The following is a 25,867-nucleotide window of genomic DNA, read 5'->3' as shown; positions in this document are numbered from 1 at the left end:
TGCAATTAAAAAAACAAAAATGTCATACATCCTGGATTCATTACAAATCAACTGAAATATTGCAAGCCTTTTATTATTTTAATATTGCTGATTATGGTTTACAGTTTAAGATTAAGATTCCCAGAATATTTTAATTTTTTGAGATAGGATATTTTAGTTTTCTTAAACTGATCAGCAATATTAAAATAATAAAAGGCTTGCAATATTTCAGTTGATTTGTAATGAATCCAGAATGTATGACATTTTTGTTTTTGTAATTGCATTACAGAAAATCACAATATTCTAATTTTCTGAGTCCTGTATATGTTGTTCATTGGTAATCGAGTTATGGTGCAGCTCAGGTGATATTGCAGAGTAATCCAAAAGTAATGTAACTAGTAATGTAACTAGTTACTTTCAGCAACCAGTAACTAAGTAGTGTAAGGGATTACTTTAAAAAAAGTAACTAGTAATATGTAATGGATTACTTTTTTTGAGTATCTACCCCAACACTGATAAGAACATAGGCCTATAGGACTCCTTCACTTTTCTCTCATTTATCAGAAAAACATAAATCCCCGTAAAATATACTATTACTTAAGCCTGAATTATGGTTTCGCGTTAAATCGACGCAGAGCCTACGCCGTAGGATACGCGGCGATGCGCGCCGTACGGCGAGGGCTACGCGGTCACTGACCTGCACCTCCCAAAAAATGTAACTACACGTCAAAGCGACGCAGATCGAGAGGCTGTGATTGGTTCGCTTGGTAGCAACGCAGTTCACAACGGCGTCACAGCGTCACGGCAACGGCGTCACGGCAACGGCGTCACAGCAACAGCGTCACGGCAACGGCGTAGGCTCTGCGTTGGTTTAACGCAGAACCATAATTCAGGCTTTAGTTGTCTTGAATGCTATCGAATACTAACCAGTGGTTTTATGGAGATATCTGGTACAGTTCTCTTGAAAATCTGATTTCTTTAGACACAGCCCCGCTCTGAAACAGTCAAATTAAGTCATTCCGAATGCAGATGATTGGTGGTTCATTCATATCTACAGGTTTTGATTTCCACATGAAGCTGTTCACTTCACCTGGATCACACTCACAACAAGTTTACAGCTTTACTCATCATTAAACTCTGACGTTCTTCCTCTCTAACGACACAAACGTCCTGCTCAGAGGTGTTTACCTGTGTGTGATGTCACTTCCTGTGTCCTGCAGGTGGGGGGCGTGGCTCTGCTGGCCTCGGGATTGTGGGTGAGCGTGGACGGCGGCCCCTTCCTGCAGCTGCTGGGCCCGTTCTCCCATCAGGCCCTGCTCTACATCAACGTGGGCTTCTTCTGCACGGCCGTGGGGGCGGTGCTGGTCCTGCTGGGCCTGCTGGGCCTCGGCGGGGCCCACAAGGAGAGCAAGTGTCTGCTGCTGGCGGTGAGAGATCAGGGACCTGTAGGTCACGGTCAGGTACAAACTTGGTAAAACGGGGAAAAAGAAAGGTAGAAAAATAATATTTTGGTCCTTTAATTTTGAAAAATGTAACCATCCAACGATGGCTTATTTAAGGAAGAGTATTAGGGCCAGACAGGAGAAAAATTAAAGTAATATTTTAGAGGAGGAAGACATTTTTTTCATTCATTTCATTATTTAACTTTGAGAAAAAAGTCGAAATGTTGAGAAAAAAGTTGAAATGTTGAGAAAAAAGTCAAAATGTCAAGATTAATGTTGAAGTACAATTTTGAGGAAAAAGTCTAAATATTGAGAAAAAAGTCAAAATTTTGTGAATAAAGTTGAAATTTCGACTTTATTCTCGAAATTTCGACTTTATTCTTAATATTGTATTTCAACATTAATCTCGAGATTTCGACTTTTTTCTCTAAATTGTATTTCAACATTAATCTCGACATTTCAACTTTTTTCTCGACATTTCAACTTTTTTCTCGACACAAAATCTTCCCCTCTCAAATATTTTTTCTCCTGCATGGCCCTAATACTATTACGTACTTATTGGTCATAAGTTTTAGTGAAGCAGTTCAGTTCTGCTGCAGTGGAAAAAGAAAACTGAACAAAAAGTTGGGGTTTAACATTTCAACAGGTCCACTGTTATTTTGTATTGTTTTGTTCTTCCTGGTTTGGTTTCAGTTTATTTTACACATTAGAGAGAAGAAAAACATGAACAATTCTATTGTTCTGTCTGGAATTTATATTATTTGAAAAGATAACGTTCCTTTCTTTCAGATATTTGATCAACAAATATTGTTTCAAAAGCAAGTGTAGTATAAAGTATTAAGAGTATTAGGGCCATGCAGGAGAAAAAATATTTGAGAGGGGAAGATTGTTTTTCATTGTGCACTTCGAGAAAAAAAAGTTGCAATGTCGAGATTAATGTTAAAATACAATTTCAAGAATAAAGTCGAAATCTCGCCTTTTTTCTCAACATTTCAACTTTATTCATGAAAATTTGAATTTTGAAAAAAAAAAAATGTCCTCCTCTAAAATATAATTTTTATTTTTCTCCTGCATGGCCCTAATACTCTTCCATATACATTTAACCTATTTAAAACAAACGTAAAAATCTGGTTTGTGTAGTTCAGTTTGATTTTCTAAAAAAGACGGGAAGGAATTGTCCAATCACATTAGATTAAAACAACATACGAGTCATGATACTGATCACTGATTGGTTGCTGATAACTGAGTTTCTGGGACGAACACGACTGAGTCCCGTTACCAATCTAATTAAACCAATTAAAAGATCCTCAGGTCACGTGATTATCAAATGTTGGAGAGTTTACACTGGATTCTGTCTGACCGGAAGTAAATAAAATAAAATAAAAAACATTATTTAAACATATTTAAACAACATTTAATTATTATTGACAGTCAACCACAGACTGAAATAACACCTTCTTTTAATAATTATTTGCATTTTACAGCATGTTTTTTATTTTAGTTTATTCTTCTTCTCTTGATTTGATGGGGGCGGCGCTCTAGCGCCCCCTACTGACCGGCCGCCACTGGAAGACACCGGACATGTGACAAGTGTCCTTAGGCTGACTGATGATGGCAGTAGAGGCAGGACAGTGGGTTTACTAACTTCACATCTTCCTCCTTTGCCACAGTTCTGCTCCATCATCCTCATCATCTTCTTCGCTGAAGTGGCAGCTGGAGTTGTGGCTTTAGCCTACGCCTCATTTGTAAGTTCCTCCTCCTCCTTCTTACCCCCTTTTTTTGTCTCCTGGTTCCGTCTCTCCCCTTCACCCTCTCGCCTCCTCCTCCCCTCTCTGAGTTTTATCTCAGGTGTAAATTCTCCATCACAGAGGCGAGTCGTCGGTTGAATTACCTCCCACTCAAAGGCTCCCACTTTGAGCAATTTATTACTCTGAAATACTGAAGCTACAACAGTTTGTATGCAAAACAGCCCATTTACATATGTATTCCCATCTCTCCCCTCCACACACACATTGCTCCATTTCCATTTATTGCCACAGTATACGATAATGAAAAGTCTTTCAAATGAGACGCGTAGAAGGAGGTTAGTGAGGATCAGTCTGAAGATGTAAAGTGTATGAGGCTCCAGGAGCAGAGGGAACATTATCCTCCCAGGGTCAGGGTTGGGTCAGGGTTTGGTTAAGGCTTGGGAAACCCTAACCCAACCATAACCCAACTCTGGATTGGGTTATGGTTGGGTTAGGGCTGGGTTAGGGTTTGGTTAACCCAACTCTAACCCAACCCTGACCCAGCCTTGACCCTAATCCGGGGGTCGGCAACCCGCAGCTCTTTAGCGCCGCCCTAGTGGCTCCCTGGAGCTTTTTGAAAAATGTTTGAAAATGGAAATAGATGGGGGAGGTAAATATATTTTTTGTTTTCATATGGTTGATGTAGGAGGACGAACATAACACAAACATTCTTAAGGTTTTCCAATGCTGTAAAAATGTGTAGAACAAATATTAAATTTCAACATTTCTGTTAATGAAGATTTGCGTCAGAGCCTGCAACACACGTTTCTACCAGCAGGGCGGCGCCAGGCAGGTGGCTGTTGTAAACAAACTGGCCAAAGGGATTGTTTCCAAAGGGAAAAAGATAAAAATAACTGAGGAGAAAAGAGGATTCAACATTTCTTGGAGCGAATCATTTGCATTCATTGCCTGAATGTTTGCTCTGTAGTGAGAAGTTGTCCAATAACAAAAAGAGTCATGTGGAAAGACATTAGCAGCTACATTTGCAGCCGAGTACCCAGTTGTAACTAATATAGATACATACAGTATGTGTTGCCTTCATCCTAAGGCTGATACAAGACTTTTATTTTTTTGCGGCTCCAGACATACTTGTTTTTTTGTGTTTTTGGTCCAACATGGCTCTTTCAACATGTTGTGTTGCCGACCTCTGGTTTAACCCAATACAAACCCAACCCTGACCCTGACCCAACCCTAACCCAACTCTGACCCAACTCTAACCCAACTCTAACCCAACCCTGACCCAACTCTGACCCAACTCTAACCCAACCCTGACCCAACCCTGACCCAACCCTAACCCAACTCTGACCCAACTCTAACCCAACCCTGACCCAACCCTGACCCTAGCTCAACCCTGACACTAGCCCAACCCTGACCCAACCCTAACCTAACCCTGACCCAACCCTAACCTAACCCTATCCTAACCCTGACCCAACCCTAACCTAACCCTATCCTAACCCTGACCCAACCCTAACCTAACCCTATCCTAACCCTGACCCAACCCTAACCCTGACCCAACCCTAACCTAACCCTAACCTAACCCTGACCCAACCCTAACCTAACCCTATCCTAACCCTGACCCAACCCTAACCTAACCCTGACCCAACCCTAACCTAACCCTGACCCAACCCTAACCTAACCCTATCCTAACCCTGACCCAACCCTAACCCTGACCCAACCCTAACCTAACCCTAACCTAACCCTGACCCAACCCTAACCTAACCCTAACCTAACCCTATCCTAACCCTGACCCAACCCTAACCTAACCCTATCCTAACCCTGACCCAACCCTGACCCAACCCTAACCCAACCCTGACCCAACCCTAACCCAACCCTGACCCAATCCTAACCCAACCCTAACCCAACCCTAACCCAACCCTAACCCAACCCTGACCCTGACCCAACTCTGACCCAAACCAACCCTGACCCAACCCTGACCCATAATCCCCTACTTGAGTCTCTCCATCCAACCTTATTGTCACGGAATAGTTAGAAAGAAGCTCCTTACTTCCATTCTCTCCTCTTCCTTAGATGCATCATCATACAAACTTCCACAGCCAGACAAAAATGTGCTTCATGACTTATTAAGGAAATCTGGATGTTTGATGTTTTTATCTCTGAGGAAAATAAAAGCAGAAAGATAATTGAAACACGGAGGAACAGAGACACATCCAGCTGAAGATGAAGACAGACATTAATGAATGTGTGATGGCGTCCTGCTTTAGTCAGCTCTGCATTAGTGCCAGCTCTGGTGTGTGTGTGCGCTCTAGTGTGTGTGTGTGTGTGTGTGTGTGTGTGTGTGTGTGTGCGCTCTAGTGTATTAGTGTGTGTGTGTGTGTGTGTGTGTGTGTGTGTGTGTGTGTGTGTGTGTGCGCTCTAGTGTATTAGTGTGTGTGTGTGTGTGTGTGTGTGTGTGTGTGTGTGTGTGTGTGTGCGCGCGCTCTAGTGTATTAGTGTGTGTGAGTGTATGTGTGTGTGTGGGGGGTTGATTTGCTGTGAAGAATAAACCCTTTGTGATCTTTACTTCTCTCTCATCTTCTTCGGGGGTACTTTTAATTGAAGTACAAATCCCAGCATGCTGTTGGGCATCTCCTGCATCTGTGCCCAGAAAGAAAAAGAGCATCACTCCGAGTGTGTGTGTGGTTACTGATCAAAGGAGAAACAAAAACAGCACAAGAAGACAAAGAGAACAGAGATAAGGGAGGATGTGAATCAGAATCAGAAGTGACTATATGATGATAAGGTCCTAGTCCTGGGTAATTATGAGGTCCTAGTCCTGGGTGATAATGAAGTACACGGTCCTGGTCCTGGGTAATTAATTCATTCAATTCAATTTCTTTGATAAAGCCTCTATTACAATACACATTTTCTTAATGCAATTTTCAGAGACCTCGAACCAACGGCCTGTAAAAACTTTTAAGAGGAAATAAACCTGGACCAGGACCTGGATCATAAGGGGGCAGGGGTTTCCTGAGCAATGATACAAAATGTGAGATGTCAATCTCGTCTTTTACCATTTTCATGTTTTTGATTTAAACAGTTTTAAGTTTTTGATGTTCCGAGAGGCCAATAATGGGTTGGAGGACTTCAACCAGTGCCTTGGATAGATTATCAGTTACTGACCCCATGCTGTCAACAAGGGGGGCACCGAGGGGAGTCTTTCTTTTCATGTATTTTTATGTACTTTCTTCTCCAATTCTGAGGATTTTACTCCTGAAGAAGCTCATGAAGTCTTTATTACTGAGAGCTGCAGGTAGTGAAGCTGTGACTGTCAGTCTGGCTACAGCACTGAACAGAAAATTTGGGTTATTTTTCCATCAACGATGAATAATAAGCGGTTGTAGCTTTGCAAAGGCTTCTTTATTACTATTATACCATATTTCCATGCACAATGACAATCTACAGACTTACAATTCCTTTTCATTTCCCATTTTTTGTTTCATCATGCAGAGACATGAATTATAGCAGGGTGCTAAGCTCCTGTGGCGAAAGGCTTCTTTTTCAGAGGAGCAACAGCGTCTAAAGCTGATTGCAGCACATCTGCAGTGTTATTGACGAGGAAATCAATACCTGTAGAGGTAAAATTGAAGTCATAATTAGATCCTGGTCTGAAGGTTCCCAGAAAGTGACTCCACAATGCCAACCGAGAAGTGACACGGATCGATCTCTCTCGCTCTCACAAACATCCTGCTAAGACTGGCTGAATTACTGGAACTCCCAGACGTCGTTTCATGCACGCTTGAGTTCAAAGAGCAGGAAGTGCCTGCGATATTGTGAGGTTGTATCAAGCGTGTCAGACTAACTGCTGTCAAACATTATTGAGAGATTTATTTAATCTCTTTTATTTCATAGCTGCATTTCCTGCACTTGGTGCAAAATAAAATCCGACTCTGAATTTGCAATAAAAAGTTAAGCACCGCAGGGGGGCGATGTTTCCATCTAACTGTCTTTGGAATACGGTAAGCGTTATTCTCGCCTCCTCTGTGGAAAAATGAAAAAGAAGATCTAAACGTTGAAAATGGACAAAAACTTCTTTACTCTTTGACAAATTATTGCAATTGCTGCTACGGCTGTTGAAAACATAGTAGTAGTAGTAGTCGTTTATTTGGTCGATCAATTTCAATTGATACAATACATTGCATTTCACTTCCTTTTGTAGGAAAGAAATAATAAAAAAATCAAATAAAAAAAAGAAGTAAGGAATAAACCGACTAAAAGGTGTAGACTGAAGCCTGAGCTTATTGTGCCTTCCCTTTTTAACTTTGATTACTTCATAGTTGATACTAATACAACAAGGACAAACAATCTACAACAACAGAAAACAGCAAAATAAACACACATGCAAAACAAGAAGGAAAACAAACGTAAATATGACAGAAAAATCAAGTAAAAAACAAACAGAAGACGGATCTCAGAAAACAACAACAATTATTCTTATTATTGTAATCGTTTCATATAGTATGGAGCATAATATATATATATATATATATATATATATATGTATTTATATATTTATTGTATGTATTTATGTATATCTATAGTTTTGTATCACACTAATGTTCTGTATCTTTCGATTATATTGGATTAATACATCGTTTTAAATGTATTTATTGAACTACAGTTTTTTAATTCATTATTTAGGCTGTTCCATATTTAAACTCCTGTAACCGATATGCATCTTTCTTTAGTATTTATCCTAGTTTTGGTTCTATTATATATAGCAGTGTCTCTAGCTGGAACAGACTCTGGATACAGGATGGAAGGAGATGCTTGTGCCTTATACATTAGGAGTGTTTAATTCAACTATATCAATTAGTTTCAAGGATTTGAGGTCAATAAACAGTGGGTTTGTAGGCGAGTATTAATCAGACTTGCTAACAGTTCTGAAGTAAATAGATTGGGTTTATTACTGTTTTATAGTTGTTCCCCCAGACTGATGTGTGGGAGTACGAGGGAACAGTACAGCAGATAGAGGGACTCTGTGTTTAGAACTGTTTTCATTTTGTTCATTACAGCAATAGTTCTGGATAGTTTTAGCCTTAGGTTGTTTATATGTGGTTTCCAATTTAGTTTATTGTCAATTGTTATGCCCAAAAACTTATTTTCAAAAACTCGTTCTATTTCTTTTTTTTTATACTTTATTTTTCTATGATTTCTACTTCATTTATCATGATTTTAGCCTCACTGTCAATCTTTCTATTACCAAAAATAATGAATTTTGTTTTATCTATATTTAGTGAAAGTTTATTGACATAAAACCACTTTTTTAACATCGTTAGTTCTTTTTGCACTGTGTTCAGAAGCTGGTCAAGATTTTCTCCTGAACAACACAGACTGGTGTCGTCAGCGAACAAGACACAGCTCATCACAAACAGCATTTATATATAAAATAAAAAGTTTTGGACCCAATACTGAGCCTTGGGGGACTCCAAAAGTAATATGTTCCTTATCGGAATCAACATTATTTATGTGGACATACTGAAGTCTGTCCAAGACGTAGCTTTTTAGTCATTGATTTGCTTTCCCTCTGACACCATATCTTTCCAATTTCTTTAGCAGCAGTCCGTGGTGAAGGTGAGGTCTATGCATACCCCTATTGTATATAACTTATCATTTATTGCTTATCATAGTCAGATGATGAAAGCAGCGGTTGATCCTTCACATTATTATTCAGATTTAAAACCCTTATCTAATGCAGTAATAATGTGTTATAGCATTATATAGCACAACTACATTATAATAACGAGGCCAAAGCAGCTGGAAACTAGATTTTAATGACCTTAGATTGATTGTCTATCACAACCAGCACTGCCAGAGATGTGCAAATGCACAAAAGGCATTACCTTTATGTTTTGGCGATGAACTGGATTGTTTAAATGCCTGAAAAACCACCTTGTGAAGACGTAAAAAGGTTTTTGTGATATTTTTCAAATTAGAGCCATTGCCATTACAGGTTTTCTGTTTTAATATTTGGATTTAATATTTGGGTTCTGCACAAATCTGGACTACTGAGCTCAACTAGTGGCAGTCCTGTTTCCTGTTTTTGAGGTATAGGTGTGTTTGTGTCAAGGTGTGGCTGAGGAGGATCCAGATGCAGGAGCAGAGGAAACAGGAAGTCCAAAAACTCCTGGTTTAATTAACTGAAAAACCAAAGTGCTGCTGAGCAGAAAAAAAACACAAGCACAAGACCAGAAATCCAAATACACGACATGACACATGGAGGTAGAAACAGTACGGACCAGCAGGGAGGAAGGGAAAGACAAGACAAGATATACACCAAGGGTCGGCAACCCAAAATGTTGAAAGAGCCATATTGGACCAAAAACACAAAACACAAATATGTCTGGAGCTGCAAAAAGTGAAAAGCCTTGTATAAGCCTTAGAATGAATGCAAATGGCGAAAGGCGAAATGTCGAGAAAAAAGTAGAAATGTTGAGAAAAAAGTCGAAATGCCGAGAAAAAAGTCAAAATTTCGAGAAAAAAGTCGAAATGTTGAGAAAAAAGTTGAAATGTCGAGGAAATAGTCGAAATTTCAAGAAAAAAGTCGAAATGTCGAGAAAAAAGTCGAAATGTCAAGATTAAAAAGGAAAGGAAAAAGGAAGGAAAAAAATTTAAAAAAAGGAAAAAAAAGAAGAAAAAAAAGAAGAAAAAAAGGAAAAAAAGGAAAAAAAGGAGAAAAAAAAATTAAAAAAAGGAAAAAAAAAAAGGTCAAACATTTTTGAAAAAGCTCCAGGAGCCACTAGGGCGGCGCTAAAGAGCCACATGCGGCTCTAGAGCCGCGGGTTGACGACCCCTGGTATATACAGAAGTCTTGACGAGACACAGGTGCAGACAATCAGGGCAGATGGGAACATGGAAGTCAAGACAGAACTAAGACGAAGGACATGGAATTTCAAAATAAAACAGGACGTAAATACAAAAGACGTGACAAAAACCCAAATCGCGAAAAAAAAAACCCCAAACTGATGGAAACCAATCCGTTTCAGTTGGCTTTGCGTGCTGACTTCTGGACTGCGGTCTCTTGTTTCAGGTCTGACCCTTTTTCTGATGCAGTTTAGTTCTGGTGAGTGTCTGGGGAAGACACATGTGTGTGACAGATAAGTGTGTGTGTGTGTGTGTGTGTGTGTGTGTGTGTGTGTGTGTGTGTGTGTGTGTGTGTGTGTGTGTGTGTGTGTGTGTGTGTGTGTGTTTGGTTGTGTGTTTTACAGGCGGAGGGGATCCTGAGAGCGTGGTCGACCCCGGTCCTACAGAAGGACTACGGCAGTGATCCTGTGGTCACTGAGATCTGGAACACCACCATGACGGAGGTAAAGACCTCCAACGTCCCACACTGGGCCAGAACCTGGAGCAGGGCTGGCATGTCTCCTCTCTGGACAACAGAGATCATTTATGTACAAACCAGGAGCGCTGCTGATTATTGAAAACATCAGTCAAACACAATTCACTTTAGGACGAAAGGAACATGTGAGATAACATGTTCATGGTTGCAATTGACAGGAAAAAAAAACATTTTCTGTCCGAGAAGAACATGAAAGCACGACTGAAGTCCATAAAACTGCATCTGAACCAACCAGATGACTTCCAGAAAAGGCTGGAGATGTTTGGCTCAATGTCCAACACCATGTTTGGAGAAAACCAAACATTTCAGCAGAACCACCTCAGACTCACTGTCAAGCACGGAGGTGGAGGGATGATGGTCTGGACCTGGACACCTGTCACTCCCATGAACTCTTCTGTAGACCAGATTCTCCTAGAGACACATGTGAGGACGGTTAAATACTAGGGCTGTCAGTTTAGCGTGTTAATTACATTAATTAATTTCACTGCTAATAAATGCGTTATGAAAATTAATGCAATTAATTATGAGTGGCAAAATGCGCGAGTATTTTAAATTTGTCCCATTGAGGGAGCCGTAGTCACTTCCCTCCTGCTGCTGGTCAAACTAACAAAGCAGTGACAGACCTGGACGACTCAGGGGAGAATCAGCTAATCTTTGCTGGGCCTTTGAACGGCAAGTTTATGTATAAAAAGAAAGAAGACGGGACTATCAACAAGAACGCAGTGATTTGTACATTTAAAAAAAAATAATGTTCCTATCAGCGGAGCTGCTCCAGCCTGAATTATTATTTAAACACTAAACATGTCCGGACAAGTTCCACTGTAAACGTTACAGCTACTAGTTTGTATCACTGTATTTGTATTGCATTTTTGAATAATGCACCTGGCCTAATTGGTTTGCTGATGTGCTTGAGCTTTTTCTTTTAAATTTCATTTATGAAACAAAAATTCACCAATAAAAATGTGGATTTCAAATCTTCTTTTCTTAGTGATTCTCTTATTCAATTGATTAGTCATGCACTGCAATTTTGTAATGTCCTAGAATTCTAATTCTTCATTTGGGGACCTTTAGCAGATATGAGATTAAAATGCGACTAATTATATTAATTAATTATAAATCCTGTAATTAATTAGATTAATTTTTATAATCGCCTGACAGAACTAATAAATACTAGTTGTATCTGGGTCGTGTGACAGGAAATGATCCCAAACCCAGCAGCAGATCCAGTCCAGACCTGGACCTGGTTCAGACGCTGGACCTTCAGGGGGGGTTGGGTCGCTGTAAACGTCCGTCTGAGCGTCTTCCTCTCTGTTTCCAGCTGAGCTGCTGCGGTTTCTCCAACTACAGCGACTTCGTGGGCTCCAGGTTCGAGCAGCAGAACGGGGGGAACCTGCCGCCCGGCTGCTGCCGGACCGGCGGCTTCCCCTGCAGCCCGGCCGAGGCCCAACGCAGCCGCGTGCAGGTGGAACAGAGAAACAGAGGTCCTGTTTAGTTTAGAGGACTGTAACGCAGCCGTGTGCAGGTGGAGCAGAGAAACCAAGGTCCAGTTTAGTTTAGAAGACTGTAACACAGCCGAGTGCAGGTGGAACAGAGAAACCAAGGTCCAGTTTAGTTCAGAAGACTGTAACGCAGCCGTGTGCAGGTGGAACAGAAAACACTGGTCCAGTTTAGTTTAGAAGACTGTAACGCAGCGAGACGCCCTCTCAGTTTGGTACCAAACCGACTAAAAGTAGCAGCGATAGTCAGAGAAACAACCCGGTTAAAACATGACCTGGTTGTAAAGTTGCTTTCATCAACGTTGTCGAAAAAGAAAAAGATGGGGAGAAATGTGGAAAAATAAATATGTTGTGAACTCAAATGAGAGTCTTCTGTATCTGGAATGAATGTATTCTTGAGTCTATAAGGTAACAATAATATAATAATAATAAGAAACCTTGTTTGAATTGTAAAATGGGTTTGGCTAAATACAATCTTTGACTAAAACTAGACTAAAATCACCATCCATCCATCCATCCATCCATCCATCCAGCAAAAGTTGCTTTCTTCAACAAAAATTATGACTAAATATCGTCGTCAACGAACGTTTATCACCTGAGGAAAACGAGACGAGACGCAACGAAAATACTGGTCATGTGACGATAACGATGATTAAATATATAATGCAAATATCGTAGAGGAATAAAAACGAGACTAAAATGTAGATTACAAAATAAAACCTATAGTAAAATGGTCCTGGACAATTCTGACTAAAATAAGAATAAAATGACTTTTAGTCGACTGAAACTTGACACGACTAAAAGGAGAATGAACTAAAGACTAGACTAAAACTAAATAGAAACAGGCTGACAGAAACAACACCACCTGGTTATAGATGAATTAAACCTTGAATTTGAACCTTGAACGAGCTGAGAAGAAAAAGTCAGCGACGTCTCTGCAGGTTTTCTGGAAGCTGAGTTTGAAGATACAACCAGGACTGAGCAGCTTATTTCATGCAGAGGAACCGTTAAAAACGTAGCAGTGTCCGTGTTCCGGTCCTTCAGCATCATCTCTGTCTGCAGTTGATCCACATTTCCGTCCTCAGGGCTGCTACAAACAGATCCTGAGGAACCTGAAGGAACAGGCCAACGTCGTGGGAGGAATCGCAGCAGGAATCGCAGCGTTGGAGGTAAAAACAACACCTGAGAAACCTGATTGTGTTCAATCCTAACACTCCCCCCATGTGTCAATCAAATGTAGCTTTAGCTGCCAGGTCCTTTGGTGGATCCCAACCAAAACCCCTCAGAGCCGACGGCCTGCAGACCTAAACAGCAGAATAAAACCTTTAAACACGTTGACTCAACCCTAGGTTGATGCAACGTTTGGCTGCTTCGCTAAACACGGTGGCATGACGATTATTGATTAGGAAGAGATAACGGTTAGCCATTGGCTGAGCTGATTGTCAATCACTCATATTAGGAATAAGTGATTTTCTTTATATGAATTCACCTGTCAGAGTTACCATGGATGTAAAATCAGGCGATTGAGACCAAAACGGTTTTTGAATCAGACTGTAACTATGTTCATTTTTGCTCTAAAGTTGGGCATTTTAACTTGAATGTCAGGTTTTGGAGCCTCTAGTGGTCAGTCGAGGAACTGCAACCAGTCTTAGTTCTGCATGATCGTAAAGGTGTAGTTAATCTGTTTAAATAGACATTTCCAGTATTTCCAGTGTTGTGTTTGTGTTTCCCAGATCGCTGCCATGATCCTGTCCATGTTCCTGTACCGTCACCTGGACGCCAGAGCCTGAGGGTCCCGGCAGAACACCTGGAAACACCTGGAAACATCTGGAAACACCTGAAAACACCTGAAAACACCTGGAAACATCTGGAAACATCTGGAAACACCTGAAAACACCTGAAAACACCTGAGAACACCTGGAAACACCTGAGAACACCTGAGAACACCTGGAAACACATGGAAACACCTGAGAACACCTGGAAACACCTGAGAACACCTGAGAACACCTGAGAACACCTGGAAACACCTGAAAGAAAACACATGGAAACACCTGAGAACACCTGGAAACACCTGAGAACACCTGGAAACACCTGAGAACACCTGGAAACACCTGAGAACACCTGGAAACACATGAGAACACCTGGAAACACATGAGAACACCTGGAAACACCTGAGAACACCTGGAAACACCTGAGAACACCTGAGAACACCTGAGAACACCTGGAAACACCTGAAAGAAAACACATGGAAACACCTGAGAACACCTGGAAACACCTGAGAACACCTGGAAACACCTGAGAACACCTGGAAACACCTGAGAACACCTGGAAACACCTGAGAACACCTGGAAACACCTGAGAACACCTGGAAACACATGAGAACACCTGGAAACACATGAGAACACCTGGAAACACCTGAGAACACCTGGAAACACATGAGAACACCTGGAAACACATGAGAACACCTGGAAACACCTGAGAACACCTGGAAACACCTGAGAACACCTGGAAACACCTGAGAACACCTGGAAACACCTGAGAACACCTGGAAACACCTGAGAACACCTGGAAACACCTGAAAGAAAACACATGGAAACACCTGAGAACACCTGGAAACACCTGAGAACACCTGGAAACACCTGAGAACACCTGGAAACACCTGAGAACACCTGGAAACACATGAGAACACCTGGAAACACCTGAGAACACCTGGAAACACCTGAGAACACCTGGAAACACCTGAGAACACCTGAGAACACCTGGAAACACCTGAAAACACCTGAAAGAAAACACATGGAAACACCTGAGAACACCTGGAAACACCTGAGAACACCTGGAAACACCTGAGAACACCTGGAAACACATGAGAACACCTGGAAACACATGAGAACACCTGGAAACACCTGAGAACACCTGGAAACACCTGAGAACACCTGGAAACACATGGAAACACCTGAGAACACCTGAGAACACCTGGAAACACATGGAAACACCTGAGAACACCTGAGAACACCTGGAAACACATGGAAACACCTGAGAACACCTGGAAACACCTGAAAACACCTGGAAACACCTGAGAACACCTGAGAACACCTGGAAACACATGGAAACACCTGAGAACACCTGGAAACACCTGAAAACACCTGGAAACACCTGAGAACACCTGGAAACACATGGAAACACCTGAGAACACCTGAGAACACCTGGAAACACATGGAAACACCTGAGAACACCTGGAAACACATGGAAACACCTGAGAACACCTGAGAACACCTGGAAACACATGGAAACACCTGAGAACACCTGGAAACACCTGAGAACACCTGAGAACACCTGGAAACACATGGAAACACCTGAGAACACCTGGAAACACCTGAGAACACCTGAGAACACCTGGAAACACCTGAAAACACCTGAAAGAAAACACATGGAAACACCTGAGAACACCTGGAAACACCTGAGAACACCTGGAAACACCTGAGAACACCTGGAAACACATGAGAACACCTGGAAACACCTGAGAACACCTGGAAACACCTGAGAACACCTGGAAACACATGGAAACACCTGAGAACACCTGAGAACACCTGGAAACACCTGAGAACACCTGAGAACACCTGGAAACACCTGAAAACACCTGAAAGAAAACACATGGAAACACCTGAGAACACCTGGAAACACCTGAGAACACCTGGAAACACCTGAGAACACCTGGAAACACCTGAGAACACCTGAGAACACCTGGAAACACATGGAAACACCTGAGAACACCTGGAAACACCTGAAAACACCTGGAAACACCTGAGAACACCTGGAAACACATGGAAACACCTGAAAGAAAACACATGGAAACACCTGAGAACACCTGAGAACACCTGGAAACACATGGAAACACCTGAGAACACCTGGAAACACATGAAAACACCTGAGAACACCTGAGAACACCTGGAAACACATGGAAACACCTGAGAACACCTGGAAACACATGGAAACACCTGAGAACACCTGGAAACACCTGAAAACACCTGGAAACACCTGAGAACACCTGGAAACACATGGAAACACCTGAGAACACCTGAGAACACCTGGAAACACATGGAAACACCTGAGAACACCTGAGAACACCTGGAAACACATGGAAACACCTGAGAACACCTGGAAACACATGGAAACACCTGAAAGAAAACACATGGAAACACCTGAGAACACCTGAGAACACCTGGAAACACATGGAAACACCTGAAAGAAAACACCTGGAAACCCCTGAGAACATCTGGAAACATCTGGAAACACCTGATGTTTCACGTGATCCATGTTGGTTATTTGCTTCTGTTTGGTGTCACATTCTCTTAATACATATAAAAATAAAAACTGGGAACTTTATAAAAGCTACACGGAAAGTTATGGAAAATATCCAAGTTTTTATTTCTCTAAATGTTTATTAATGTTTGTTATTATTTTACTTCTTTTCTTATCATTGTATTTGTTATTTAAGCATACTCTTTATACTTGATTAAATACATGATTTTTGAAAACCGCTCAAAGTTACACTAGTGATGGATCAGCCCTGAATGCAGGCATTGTGACGTAGAATTGTGAAACTGGTTTAATTCACCGTATGAATTGTTACAGATTACTTTTGTAATACTGTATTTGACCCGGTCTTTGTACGTTTTGACCGTATAGAAACGTAATTCTTGTCATTGTAAGAATGAGATGAACCTGCTGGATCTACTGCCCTTACTGGTGCTTGTTATTATTTTACCTCTATCATTTTATTTGTTATTTATGTTTTAATTGTGTCTTGCCACTTTTAAAGCACTTTGAATTACCTTGTGTTGAATTGTGCTGTACAAATAAACTTATATATTTTAGATCCTTTCTCTAATAGCACAGTAACACTTTCTTCCCTTCTTAATTTTTGGCCTTCAGTCTTTATGTCTTATTAGTTCCTGCTCAGGTTGAAGCCGTTTTCTCTTCATGAACTGTGATTCTTATACATTATTTCCCCCTAAAGTCCAGCAGAATCAGATGTCTGCAGTATCTTCAGCAGACGCTGCGTCCCGGTTGTTTAGAGATCCTGTGATTTCAGCTCAGAAACCATCAGAACCTCAGGATGCTGAAGCCGAGGTCGGTCTGCGGTCGGACACCTCCAGAGATTTGCATGAATTTCCCTCATGTGGCTTCCAGCAGAAACCTGCAGGGAAATGTGGAGCCGCAGACCTCCAGCAGCTCCTGCAGCAGCTGCTCCATCACGGGAGGAAAAGGCCTCAGAATGACCCCCATCTGACACGGCGCTAAAGCTTTGTTTCCAGTTTTTCCCTCTGGGTGCTTTTAAACCACGATCCACTTCAAACATCACTGATCCTTAAAGTTTACAATGACCTTCTGTCTTTCGATTTGTTTCCAGTTACTAAAGTCAGGGATGAGCCTGGGAATATGAGTGGCTTCCCTTTCTTACATTCTTCCACTTTCTCCAGTCCCCCCTCTCTCTCTTTTCTTTCTTCTTCCTTTTTATTTATTCGTTTACTTTTTCTGTTTTTTTCCTTTTTTATTCATCTATTTTTTACATTTATACTGTGTAGCTTTAATACTTAATTACTTTAAAAAAAAGTTTTCACTTCCATCAAAAAATAAATCACTTCAAATCGAAAAAAAAAAAACATTTTCAATCCAAAAAGTGTTCAAATGCAATTTTTTGGGTCTCAAATATTTTTTGCATTCAAACACTTTTTTATTGAAGTGATTTTTTTATTGAAAATATTTTATTCTTTTTGAAGCAACTTCTTTTTTGATTAAATGAGACAAAAATGTCCTACCCATAATATGGCCCAAAAAAAAAACTACTTCAATCAAAAAAGTTGCTTAAAACAAAAAACTTTCACTTCTATCAGAGAAAACATTTCCAATCAAAGAAGAACAGTGTTCAAATGCATTTTTTGAGTCTAATATTTTTTGCATTCAAACATTTTTTTTCTTTGATTGAAATAATTTTTTTTGATTGAAGTAATTTTTTTTTAAATTGAAAATATATTTTGGATTGAAGCAATCTTTTTTTTGATTGAATAATTAAGACACAAATTACCTCCATAAATATCCTATATATTGTAGATTTCCATACAGAAATAATATGATACTCAATGTAAATGTATAATTGATCCCTGTTCTACTGTGCTTTACCCCCTAATAAAAATATATATATATATATATATATATATATATATATATATATATATATATATATATATATATATATATATATATATATATGAAGAAAAAGAATGACCCCCTCTCAGAGCAGCGGGGGGAGAAAAGACGCCGTAATAAATCAGTACAAAACATTTTTATTCTTTCTCGTGAGAAAAACAGTCCAGAGATCGTCGGCGTCAGTCACACAGAACCGAGGTCAAACAAAGCAAACGTCCAAAGTTTACCGGCGCCGATTATTTTACTGGGATGTGAAATGAAAAGACCGAAAAATGAGATGAATCGGATTCATCTCCGACATAAACGACGGTTCTGGTGAAACGTCTGACCAGTTAAACAAAAACAACCACAGAAAAACCACTCAACATTCTGTTAGTGTCTTCAATCCCATCTGAAATGGCTGAAAATACAACTTCATCAAACTTTCCTTAAAAAATAACACTCAACACTGATTCAGCAGCAGATTCCCGTTCTGACATTTCCTCTAAACTGCAGCTTCGTACCTTTTGTTCAGTCACTCTTTGAAGAAATAAAGTTAAAACATATTATATAGCATATAAATGACCATAAACTCAAAACTCTCAACTATAATAATTTCCCTTAAAGTCTTAAAATCTGCTGTTATTTGATCCGTTTGGATCGGCGGGGGACTGTGACATCACAGGTCCGGTGTGAAAACCTGTCGCCACGGTGACGGATTTTGGTTTTACAGGTAAAAAGACACCTGTTCAGACTGTGACTCCGCCCCTTAAACCAGCCCAGAAACATCTCTGGAACCGGTTTAAACCGCTTTGAGCTGGTGATCAAATTAAACGGAATAAAAACGCAGAAAAGCAGCTTCATCTTCACTCTTAAACCCAGAAAATATGTCAACTTTTTACATTTATCATCAAAAATATATTTATCAGAAGGTATATACACACATTCTGACTTCATTATTTATGAAATAAGATAAATGTTCTGGAAATGCTCCGAACACTGATCTTGATAAAAATCTGAGGAAAAGAAAAAAAAAAAGAAAATGGATTCTAACGTAAAAATAAATAAGAGAGTTAAAAAGTTTGTACCGACGGAAAAAACACTCAGTAGTTAAGAATCAGAAACGACACCAGGATCAGCTGGATCCTTCAGACCGGGACCAAAGACGGGCCGGTTGCCATGGAGACGGGACCACGGACGGGCCGGTTGCCATGGAGACAGATGCCAGACTCTGACAGCTGTGACGTTTCTGGTTTTAGTGTCATCGTTCACCCTGAACCCGGATCATCAGGTCCAGGGTGGAGCCCGGATCACAGTCTGGTGTTGGTTCCGGCCCAGACGGTCCAGGCCCAGACGGTCCAGTCTGGTTCCGGTTCACATCTCCACCGGAGCCCCCTCCTCTCTGGTGGGTTCCAGCTGGATGGGAGTCACCGAAGCCGGTTTCTTGATTCTGGACGTAAAAGAGAAGAACGGAGACAGAAGATCATCAGGACCCCAGACTGAAGACTCTGGAGGTTTATGTTTTGTTTTGTTTTTTACAAAACAGGTAACAATACAAATGCGCAAAACAAAATCAAAAAAGCGCATACAAGTACAGGACAAGAGGGGACACTAGAAAACAAACAAAACAGTAGAAAACAACTAAATCAATGTTTTTGCTCTTTCTAGAATGATGGTTATTTTAGGAGAGAGACAGCAGACAAAAAAATAACTAAAGCTAAATAAATAAATAGGATAAATAAAATAAATAAGGGAAATTGATCTAAAAAAAAAAAAAGGGGGTTTAAAGGGGAGTGGAGTTAAATACATTCATTTGTTTGTGATTTTTTTTTGTTTTTTCGTTTCCTTTTCCCCTTTAAATTTGGTGTGTTTCCTGCCCCCTCCCCATTGACTTGGATGAGAAAGTGTGTCTAAATTCCCAACCGGCAGTTCACATATTCTCACATTTCCTTTTATTATAAGTTCTCCATTCCCTCTCCCCTTCCTTCTAGCTGTCCCTTACTTTGGGACATCAGACCCAGAGGAGGTGGCCGGCCGATGGAAGTCAGCTCCTTCGTGAACCGCTTTTAGTTTTAATTATTAATTATTATTATTAATTATTATTATTATTATTATAGTAGCTGTGGCATAAACCTGCACTCTCAAAGGCTTGAAACAAGCCAACTGGAACCTGGACCGGAGGCCTGAAGTTGGATCAGACTGAGGATGATGTTCATGAACCCGAGTTCCTCAGAAACTGGTGACTCACCTAGTAACTCTGGTTGGTGTTACTTTAACAACTAGACTCATCCTTTAACTGTCTAGGGCTACAAGTAAACTCAATAGTAGAGTAACAAGCATCATGTGCAAAAGCTGACAGGATCCAGCTTTACTCACGCTTACGGGGAGAACAGCTTTACTCACGCGTACGTACGGGGAGAACAGCTTTACTCACGCGTACGGGGAGAACAGCTTTACTCACGCGTACGGGGAGAACAGCTTTACTCACGCGTACGGGGAGAACAGCTTTACTCACGCGTACGGGGAGAACAGCTTTACTCACGCGTACGGGGAGAACGGCTTTACTCACGCGTACGTACGGGGAGAACAGCTTTACTCACGCGTACGGGGAGAACAGCTTTACTCACGCGTACGTACGGGGAGAACGGCTTTACTCACGCGTACGTACGGGGAGAACAGCTTTACTCACGCGTACGGGGAGAACAGCTTTACTCACGCGTACGGGGAGAACAGCTTTACTCACGCGTACGGGGAGAACAGCTTTACTCACGCGTACGGGGAGAACGGCTTTACTCACGCGTACGTACGGGGAGAACAGCTTTACTCACGCGTACGGGGAGAACAGCTTTACTCACGCGTACGTACGGGGAGAACAGCTTTACTCACGCGTACGGGGAGAACAGCTTTACTCACGCGTACGTACGGGGAGAACAGCTTTACTCACGCGTACGGGGAGAACAGCTTTACTCACGCGTACGGGGAGAACAGCTTTACTCACGCGTACGTACGGGGAGAACAGCTTTACTCACGCGTACGTACGGGGAGAACAGCTTTACTCACGCGTACGGGGAGAACAGCTTTACTCACGCGTACGTACGGGGAAAACAGCTTTACTCACGCGTACGTACGGGGAGAACAGCTTTACTCACGCGTACGGGGAGAACAGCTTTACTCACGCGTACGGGGAGAACAGCTTTACTCACGCGTACGTACGGGGAGAACGGCTTTACTCACGCGTACGGGGAGAACAGCTTTACTCACGCGTACGTACGGGGAGAACGGCTTTACTCACGCGTACGTACGGGGAGAACAGCTTTACTCACGCGTACGGGGAGAAGGGCTTTACTCACGCGTACGGGGAGAAGGGCTTTACTCACGCGTACGGGGAGAACGGCGCGGCCACGACCAGGACGTGGTTCCTCTTCCTGAAGAGTCTCCAGAGGCCGCGGTGGTTCCCCCGGACGTCCAGGTCCCACACGTGGAGGCACTGGGGGCAGAAGCAGGAACACGTCAGATCCTGGACCAGCAGGGCCAGCAGTCCCCCCCCCCCCCCCCAGCAGGACCGACGGTCGTACCTTTGCCAGCTCGGTCCAGGTGGACGTGTCCGACTCCGACTCCATCTTGATGAACATGACGTAGGTTTTCCCGTCAGAGTCCGGCAGGAACGAGTCCTCGCAGGGATTCCTGGTGTGGTCCAGCACCTCCGCCTCCCTGGGGGGGCACAGGGTTACGGTGTTAGTACCCCGACTACACGGTAACTACCCCGACTACACGGTAACTACCCCGACTACACGCTAACTACACGGTAACTACCCCGACTACACGGTAACTACCCCGACTACACGGTAACTACCCCGACTACACGGTAACTACCCCGACTACACGCTAACTACACGGTAACTACCCCGACTACACGGTAACTACCCCGACTACACGGTAACTACCCCGACCTCACGGTAACTACACGGTGACGGTGAAGCTGGAATTAATAAAGTCAGCGTAGAGCAAGGTAAGAAACAGTTACAACGTTTACCAACCTTGTAACTTACTGGCTAGCTCTAATGTTAACGTCCATTAGCTTGTATAAAAACCTGAAGAGCAGAGGGAGAGGAGAGGAAGAGGAGAAGGAGAGATCCGGGTGCAGGGGGGCCCATCTTAGATTATTTTGTCCCGGGCCCCGGCAGGACTGTCAGCTGGCCTGCCCATAACTCCCCAGTAACTATCCCCCACCAACTCGTCCGTATGACGCTCCACTCACTTGAGCAGCTTCTGGATCTCCACCTCATAAGCTTCTATCTTCAGACTGAAACAGAACCAGAACCAGAACCAGATCATTATGTTGTGCAGAGTTCTGCTAACGGGAACAGCTGGTTCTGACCCGGCAGGGGAAATACCTGTCCACGCTCTTCAGCTGCACGTTGGGAACCGTGTTGAACTTGTGCTTCTTGAAGTAAACTTCCTGCAGGACAGAAAACCACTGAGGATCTACAGAACCAAACATGACCTGCTTCACATTTCTGTTTCCAGATTCACCAAGTGACTGTTTACTGATCAGAACCAACAGATTCTTGGAAAAACTGTAATAAGCACTGATGAAACGGCATCATTGCCAAAACATCAGGTTTATTATGATGAAACCCCCGGACCTCTCAGATGATCTTGATTCAGACCTGATAGGTCAGAGCTCTTTTGGGAGTCCAACAGAATCTCCTCAACATTCAACAGGAGGTCATACCATTTTTAATGCTCATCTGTGTCCAGATCAGGGTTGTTGTCTCTATGATCACGAGTTTGTGCTCCGACACCTTTACGGGAGGAAAATAAACTACAAAAAAAATCTTTCTTACGTGGAAATATCCGTTCATGTTGAGGCCGATGATGCCGAAGTGGTAGGAGCGCGACACGTCTGGGATGATGCACTCTCGACCTTTTCTCTGCTCCGGCATTCGCATCCACATGTCCCAGTCCCACAGCTGCAACACAAACACACAAACACACTCCAACATGCTCTCCAGACCGGACACTTGTGGACAACATCGTCCTCTAACCCTTACTAACCGGTACTACTAACACTTACTACCCAGTAACTACCCCCACTACTAACCAGTAACTACTAATCCTTACTAGGGCTGCAACGATTCGTGGACGTTGTCGACAAAAATCGATAATCAAAATTGTCGACAATTGTCGCCAGACGTGTTTCTCCAACGGAGTGAGGCGTCTCACTTCAATACAATCTCTGCTGAGAGTCGTGCAGCACGACAGCGTCTCTGCTGAGCGGTGGCGGGTAAAACAAAAGGATGGCGTCCTGTACAGCAGCTGCGCGTAATAAAACTTCAAAAGTTTGGCAGCATTTTAACCTCGATACGGCGAATAAAAACATGACTTGTAAGGTTTGCAAAGCAGACCTTGCTTTCCACGGGGGGACGTCGGTAATGCATTTGAAGAGAAAGCACGTCAGAGTTTTGAACCAAACGGACTCGCCTTGGTAAGATATTAAGCCTATTTTCGTTTCATTCGTTAACTTTGTTTATTTCATGTTATTTATTAGTATTATTTGAGCCACTCACAGCTACTCTTGTTGCTATAACATCAATCACATAATTGATGCTGCGCGAAAGGTGAAAAAGCTTGTGCGATGACAATGATGGATTTGCATCTAACTTTCAGTCAGGTGCTTATGAACTGTCAATTATCCATCAAGCTCCACAATGATCATGTTAACATTAAATCAGATAGATTTGTCTAGACATTTCTCTTGCGGGACGGGAGAAAATGAATGCATCTCTATTATTGTGCGGGCATAAGAGTTTTGTGGAAGCGGGCGAGAGCAGGATGAAGAAAACAGTCCCGCTATAGCAGGGATCTAGAAACATCTTTCTGGTGTTTATTATCATTTGCCACATGATTAAAGCAACCTCATACTAAATAAAAAAAAATTACCAATTATCCTGTATCCAATTATCCTGTCGACTAATCGTTTCAATAGTCGGTGACTAGCCGACTATTAAAATAGTCGTTAGTTGCAGCCCTAACCCCAACCACCCAGTAACTACCCAGAACATCGTCCCACCAGAACAGTGAGGACAACCAAACCTAAAACCTTGTTTAGTGAAATCTGTAGTTAGTATAATCAGCTCCTCCAACAACGTAGATCAGGACATTAACGTATTGAATGATGTTCAACATGCGTGAGATCATCCAGACACATCAATCCTGGACTACAGAGATTCTGCACCTTCTCGGGCGTCGGCCACTTGGGCTCCAGCTCGTCCTTGTAGATGCTTTTCTTCAGCACCCAGCCCAGGCCGGGCATGCTCTCCACCCGGTAGAGCAGGGCCGGGTCCTCGGCCGTGTGTTCGTAGCCCTGGGCAACGACAAACACCAGCAGAAGCAACAACGGTCAGCGGGTTCTCAGCTCGGAACATTGGAACATGGAGATGTGACAACAAAAAAACGCAGCAGGTTTTCTGGACCACAAACAAGCATCAGTGACTGTGTTTCCAGCATCAATAACCCTTTTCTAACTGGAATATTAGCAATAACCCGGTTTTGCACGGCCATGTAAACACCAATAACCCCTTTGAATTCCGTTTTTTTAAAAACCCCAATATGAGCCCTGGGTTACTCCTTTTAAACCTGAATATTGGGTCATGTAAACACCAAACAGAATATCCCCATCAAACGGAACAGGAATCTGTTTTCTGCACATGCTCTGTTTGCAAGGAATCCTGGTCTTTTGAGTCCAGGAAGTTCTTATAAACACGGAGAAACCAAGACCAGGAGGAGACTAATCACTTCATAAATGTAATGAAGGATATGAACATTTCTGCATTTGTAGACGGTAGAAAGTACCGGGATAGAAGATTTACAAGAAGGAGAGAGAAAAGTTGTGCGAAGCAGCATTTGTAGGAACACCAGACCAGATCAAGCTCCGCTGGAAGACGCTGGAAAAGGCGAACTACAGGGACGAGAAACAAAACCACTTCTACTGGGCTGTTGATTATCCTCCGTGCTGCTGTTATTGTTGTTGTTTTGGATTTGGATACAGGAAGAAGAAGCAGAAATGAGGGGAATTGCGTCATGACGTTCTCCGTGCGTCGCTGGTTTGATCCAGATATCCCAATTCATTAATTACCATGTAAACGGGGATAACCCTGTTTGCTCACGCATGGAAACGGAATATTCTGAATGTCTCAGTAACCGGAATATTAGCAATAACCTGAATTTTGACTGCATGTAAACGTAGTCAGTGACTAAGACCTGGACTCACCTGGTCGTTCCAGGCTGAGATGCAGTACAGGCTGTCGTCCTCGTCCAGGAGGTGGATCGTCTGACTCAGGAAACTGCAGAGAGCAAAGAACAGAACCTTGTTAAAGTGTCGACAGCAACGTATTCCTGTAAGATTGCGTGTGAATGAACCTTAACCCCAACACATTCATGGATGAAGCTCTTTGTGTTAAAAGTGATGTCAAATGCAGTACAACACGATGTAAACCAAGATGCACCAGCAGGGGGCCTGTATGAATTCTTTTAAATGAATAAACTACTGCTAAACTAATTATGATGAGCAGAAACCTGAGGGAATCCCTGGACCCTTTCGTTTTGGTCCAGCCAGTTGGACTGAGTGAAAAACCTTCA

General features: G+C 42.2%; 2 protein-coding genes across 2 annotated transcripts in view; one reads left to right on the top strand and one right to left on the bottom strand.

Annotated features, from left to right (window-relative positions):
- Positions 1-13,830, top strand: part of LOC133458810 (tetraspanin-1) — a 19,534-nt gene extending 5,704 nt beyond the window's left edge. Inside the window, exons 2-7 of the mRNA XM_061739011.1 lie at positions 1,200-1,406; positions 3,092-3,166; positions 10,414-10,512; positions 11,863-12,006; positions 13,126-13,209; positions 13,774-13,830. Coding sequence (XP_061594995.1) covers positions 1,200-1,406; positions 3,092-3,166; positions 10,414-10,512; positions 11,863-12,006; positions 13,126-13,209; positions 13,774-13,830 — 666 coding nt within the window. The remainder of the gene's footprint in view (positions 1-1,199; positions 1,407-3,091; positions 3,167-10,413; positions 10,513-11,862; positions 12,007-13,125; positions 13,210-13,773) is intronic.
- A 4,544-nt stretch (positions 13,831-18,374) lies between these two features.
- Positions 18,375-25,867, bottom strand: part of pomgnt1 (protein O-linked mannose N-acetylglucosaminyltransferase 1 (beta 1,2-)) — a 34,010-nt gene continuing 26,517 nt past the window's right edge. The window contains exons 14-21 of the mRNA XM_061738883.1: positions 25,500-25,572; positions 24,465-24,593; positions 23,074-23,199; positions 22,621-22,685; positions 22,485-22,529; positions 21,802-21,937; positions 21,604-21,713; positions 18,375-19,676 (exon numbers count right to left, since the gene is read on the bottom strand). Coding sequence (XP_061594867.1) covers positions 19,601-19,676; positions 21,604-21,713; positions 21,802-21,937; positions 22,485-22,529; positions 22,621-22,685; positions 23,074-23,199; positions 24,465-24,593; positions 25,500-25,572 — 760 coding nt within the window. The 3' untranslated portion in view covers positions 18,375-19,600. The remainder of the gene's footprint in view (positions 19,677-21,603; positions 21,714-21,801; positions 21,938-22,484; positions 22,530-22,620; positions 22,686-23,073; positions 23,200-24,464; positions 24,594-25,499; positions 25,573-25,867) is intronic.

The sequence above is a fragment of the Cololabis saira genome, chromosome 13 (assembly GCF_033807715.1).
Source record: "Cololabis saira isolate AMF1-May2022 chromosome 13, fColSai1.1, whole genome shotgun sequence".
Classification (NCBI taxonomy): domain Eukaryota; kingdom Metazoa; phylum Chordata; class Actinopteri; order Beloniformes; family Belonidae; genus Cololabis; species Cololabis saira.
The sequence above is the reverse complement of the archived record's forward strand: the minus strand, read 5'-3'. Positions and strand labels throughout refer to the sequence as shown.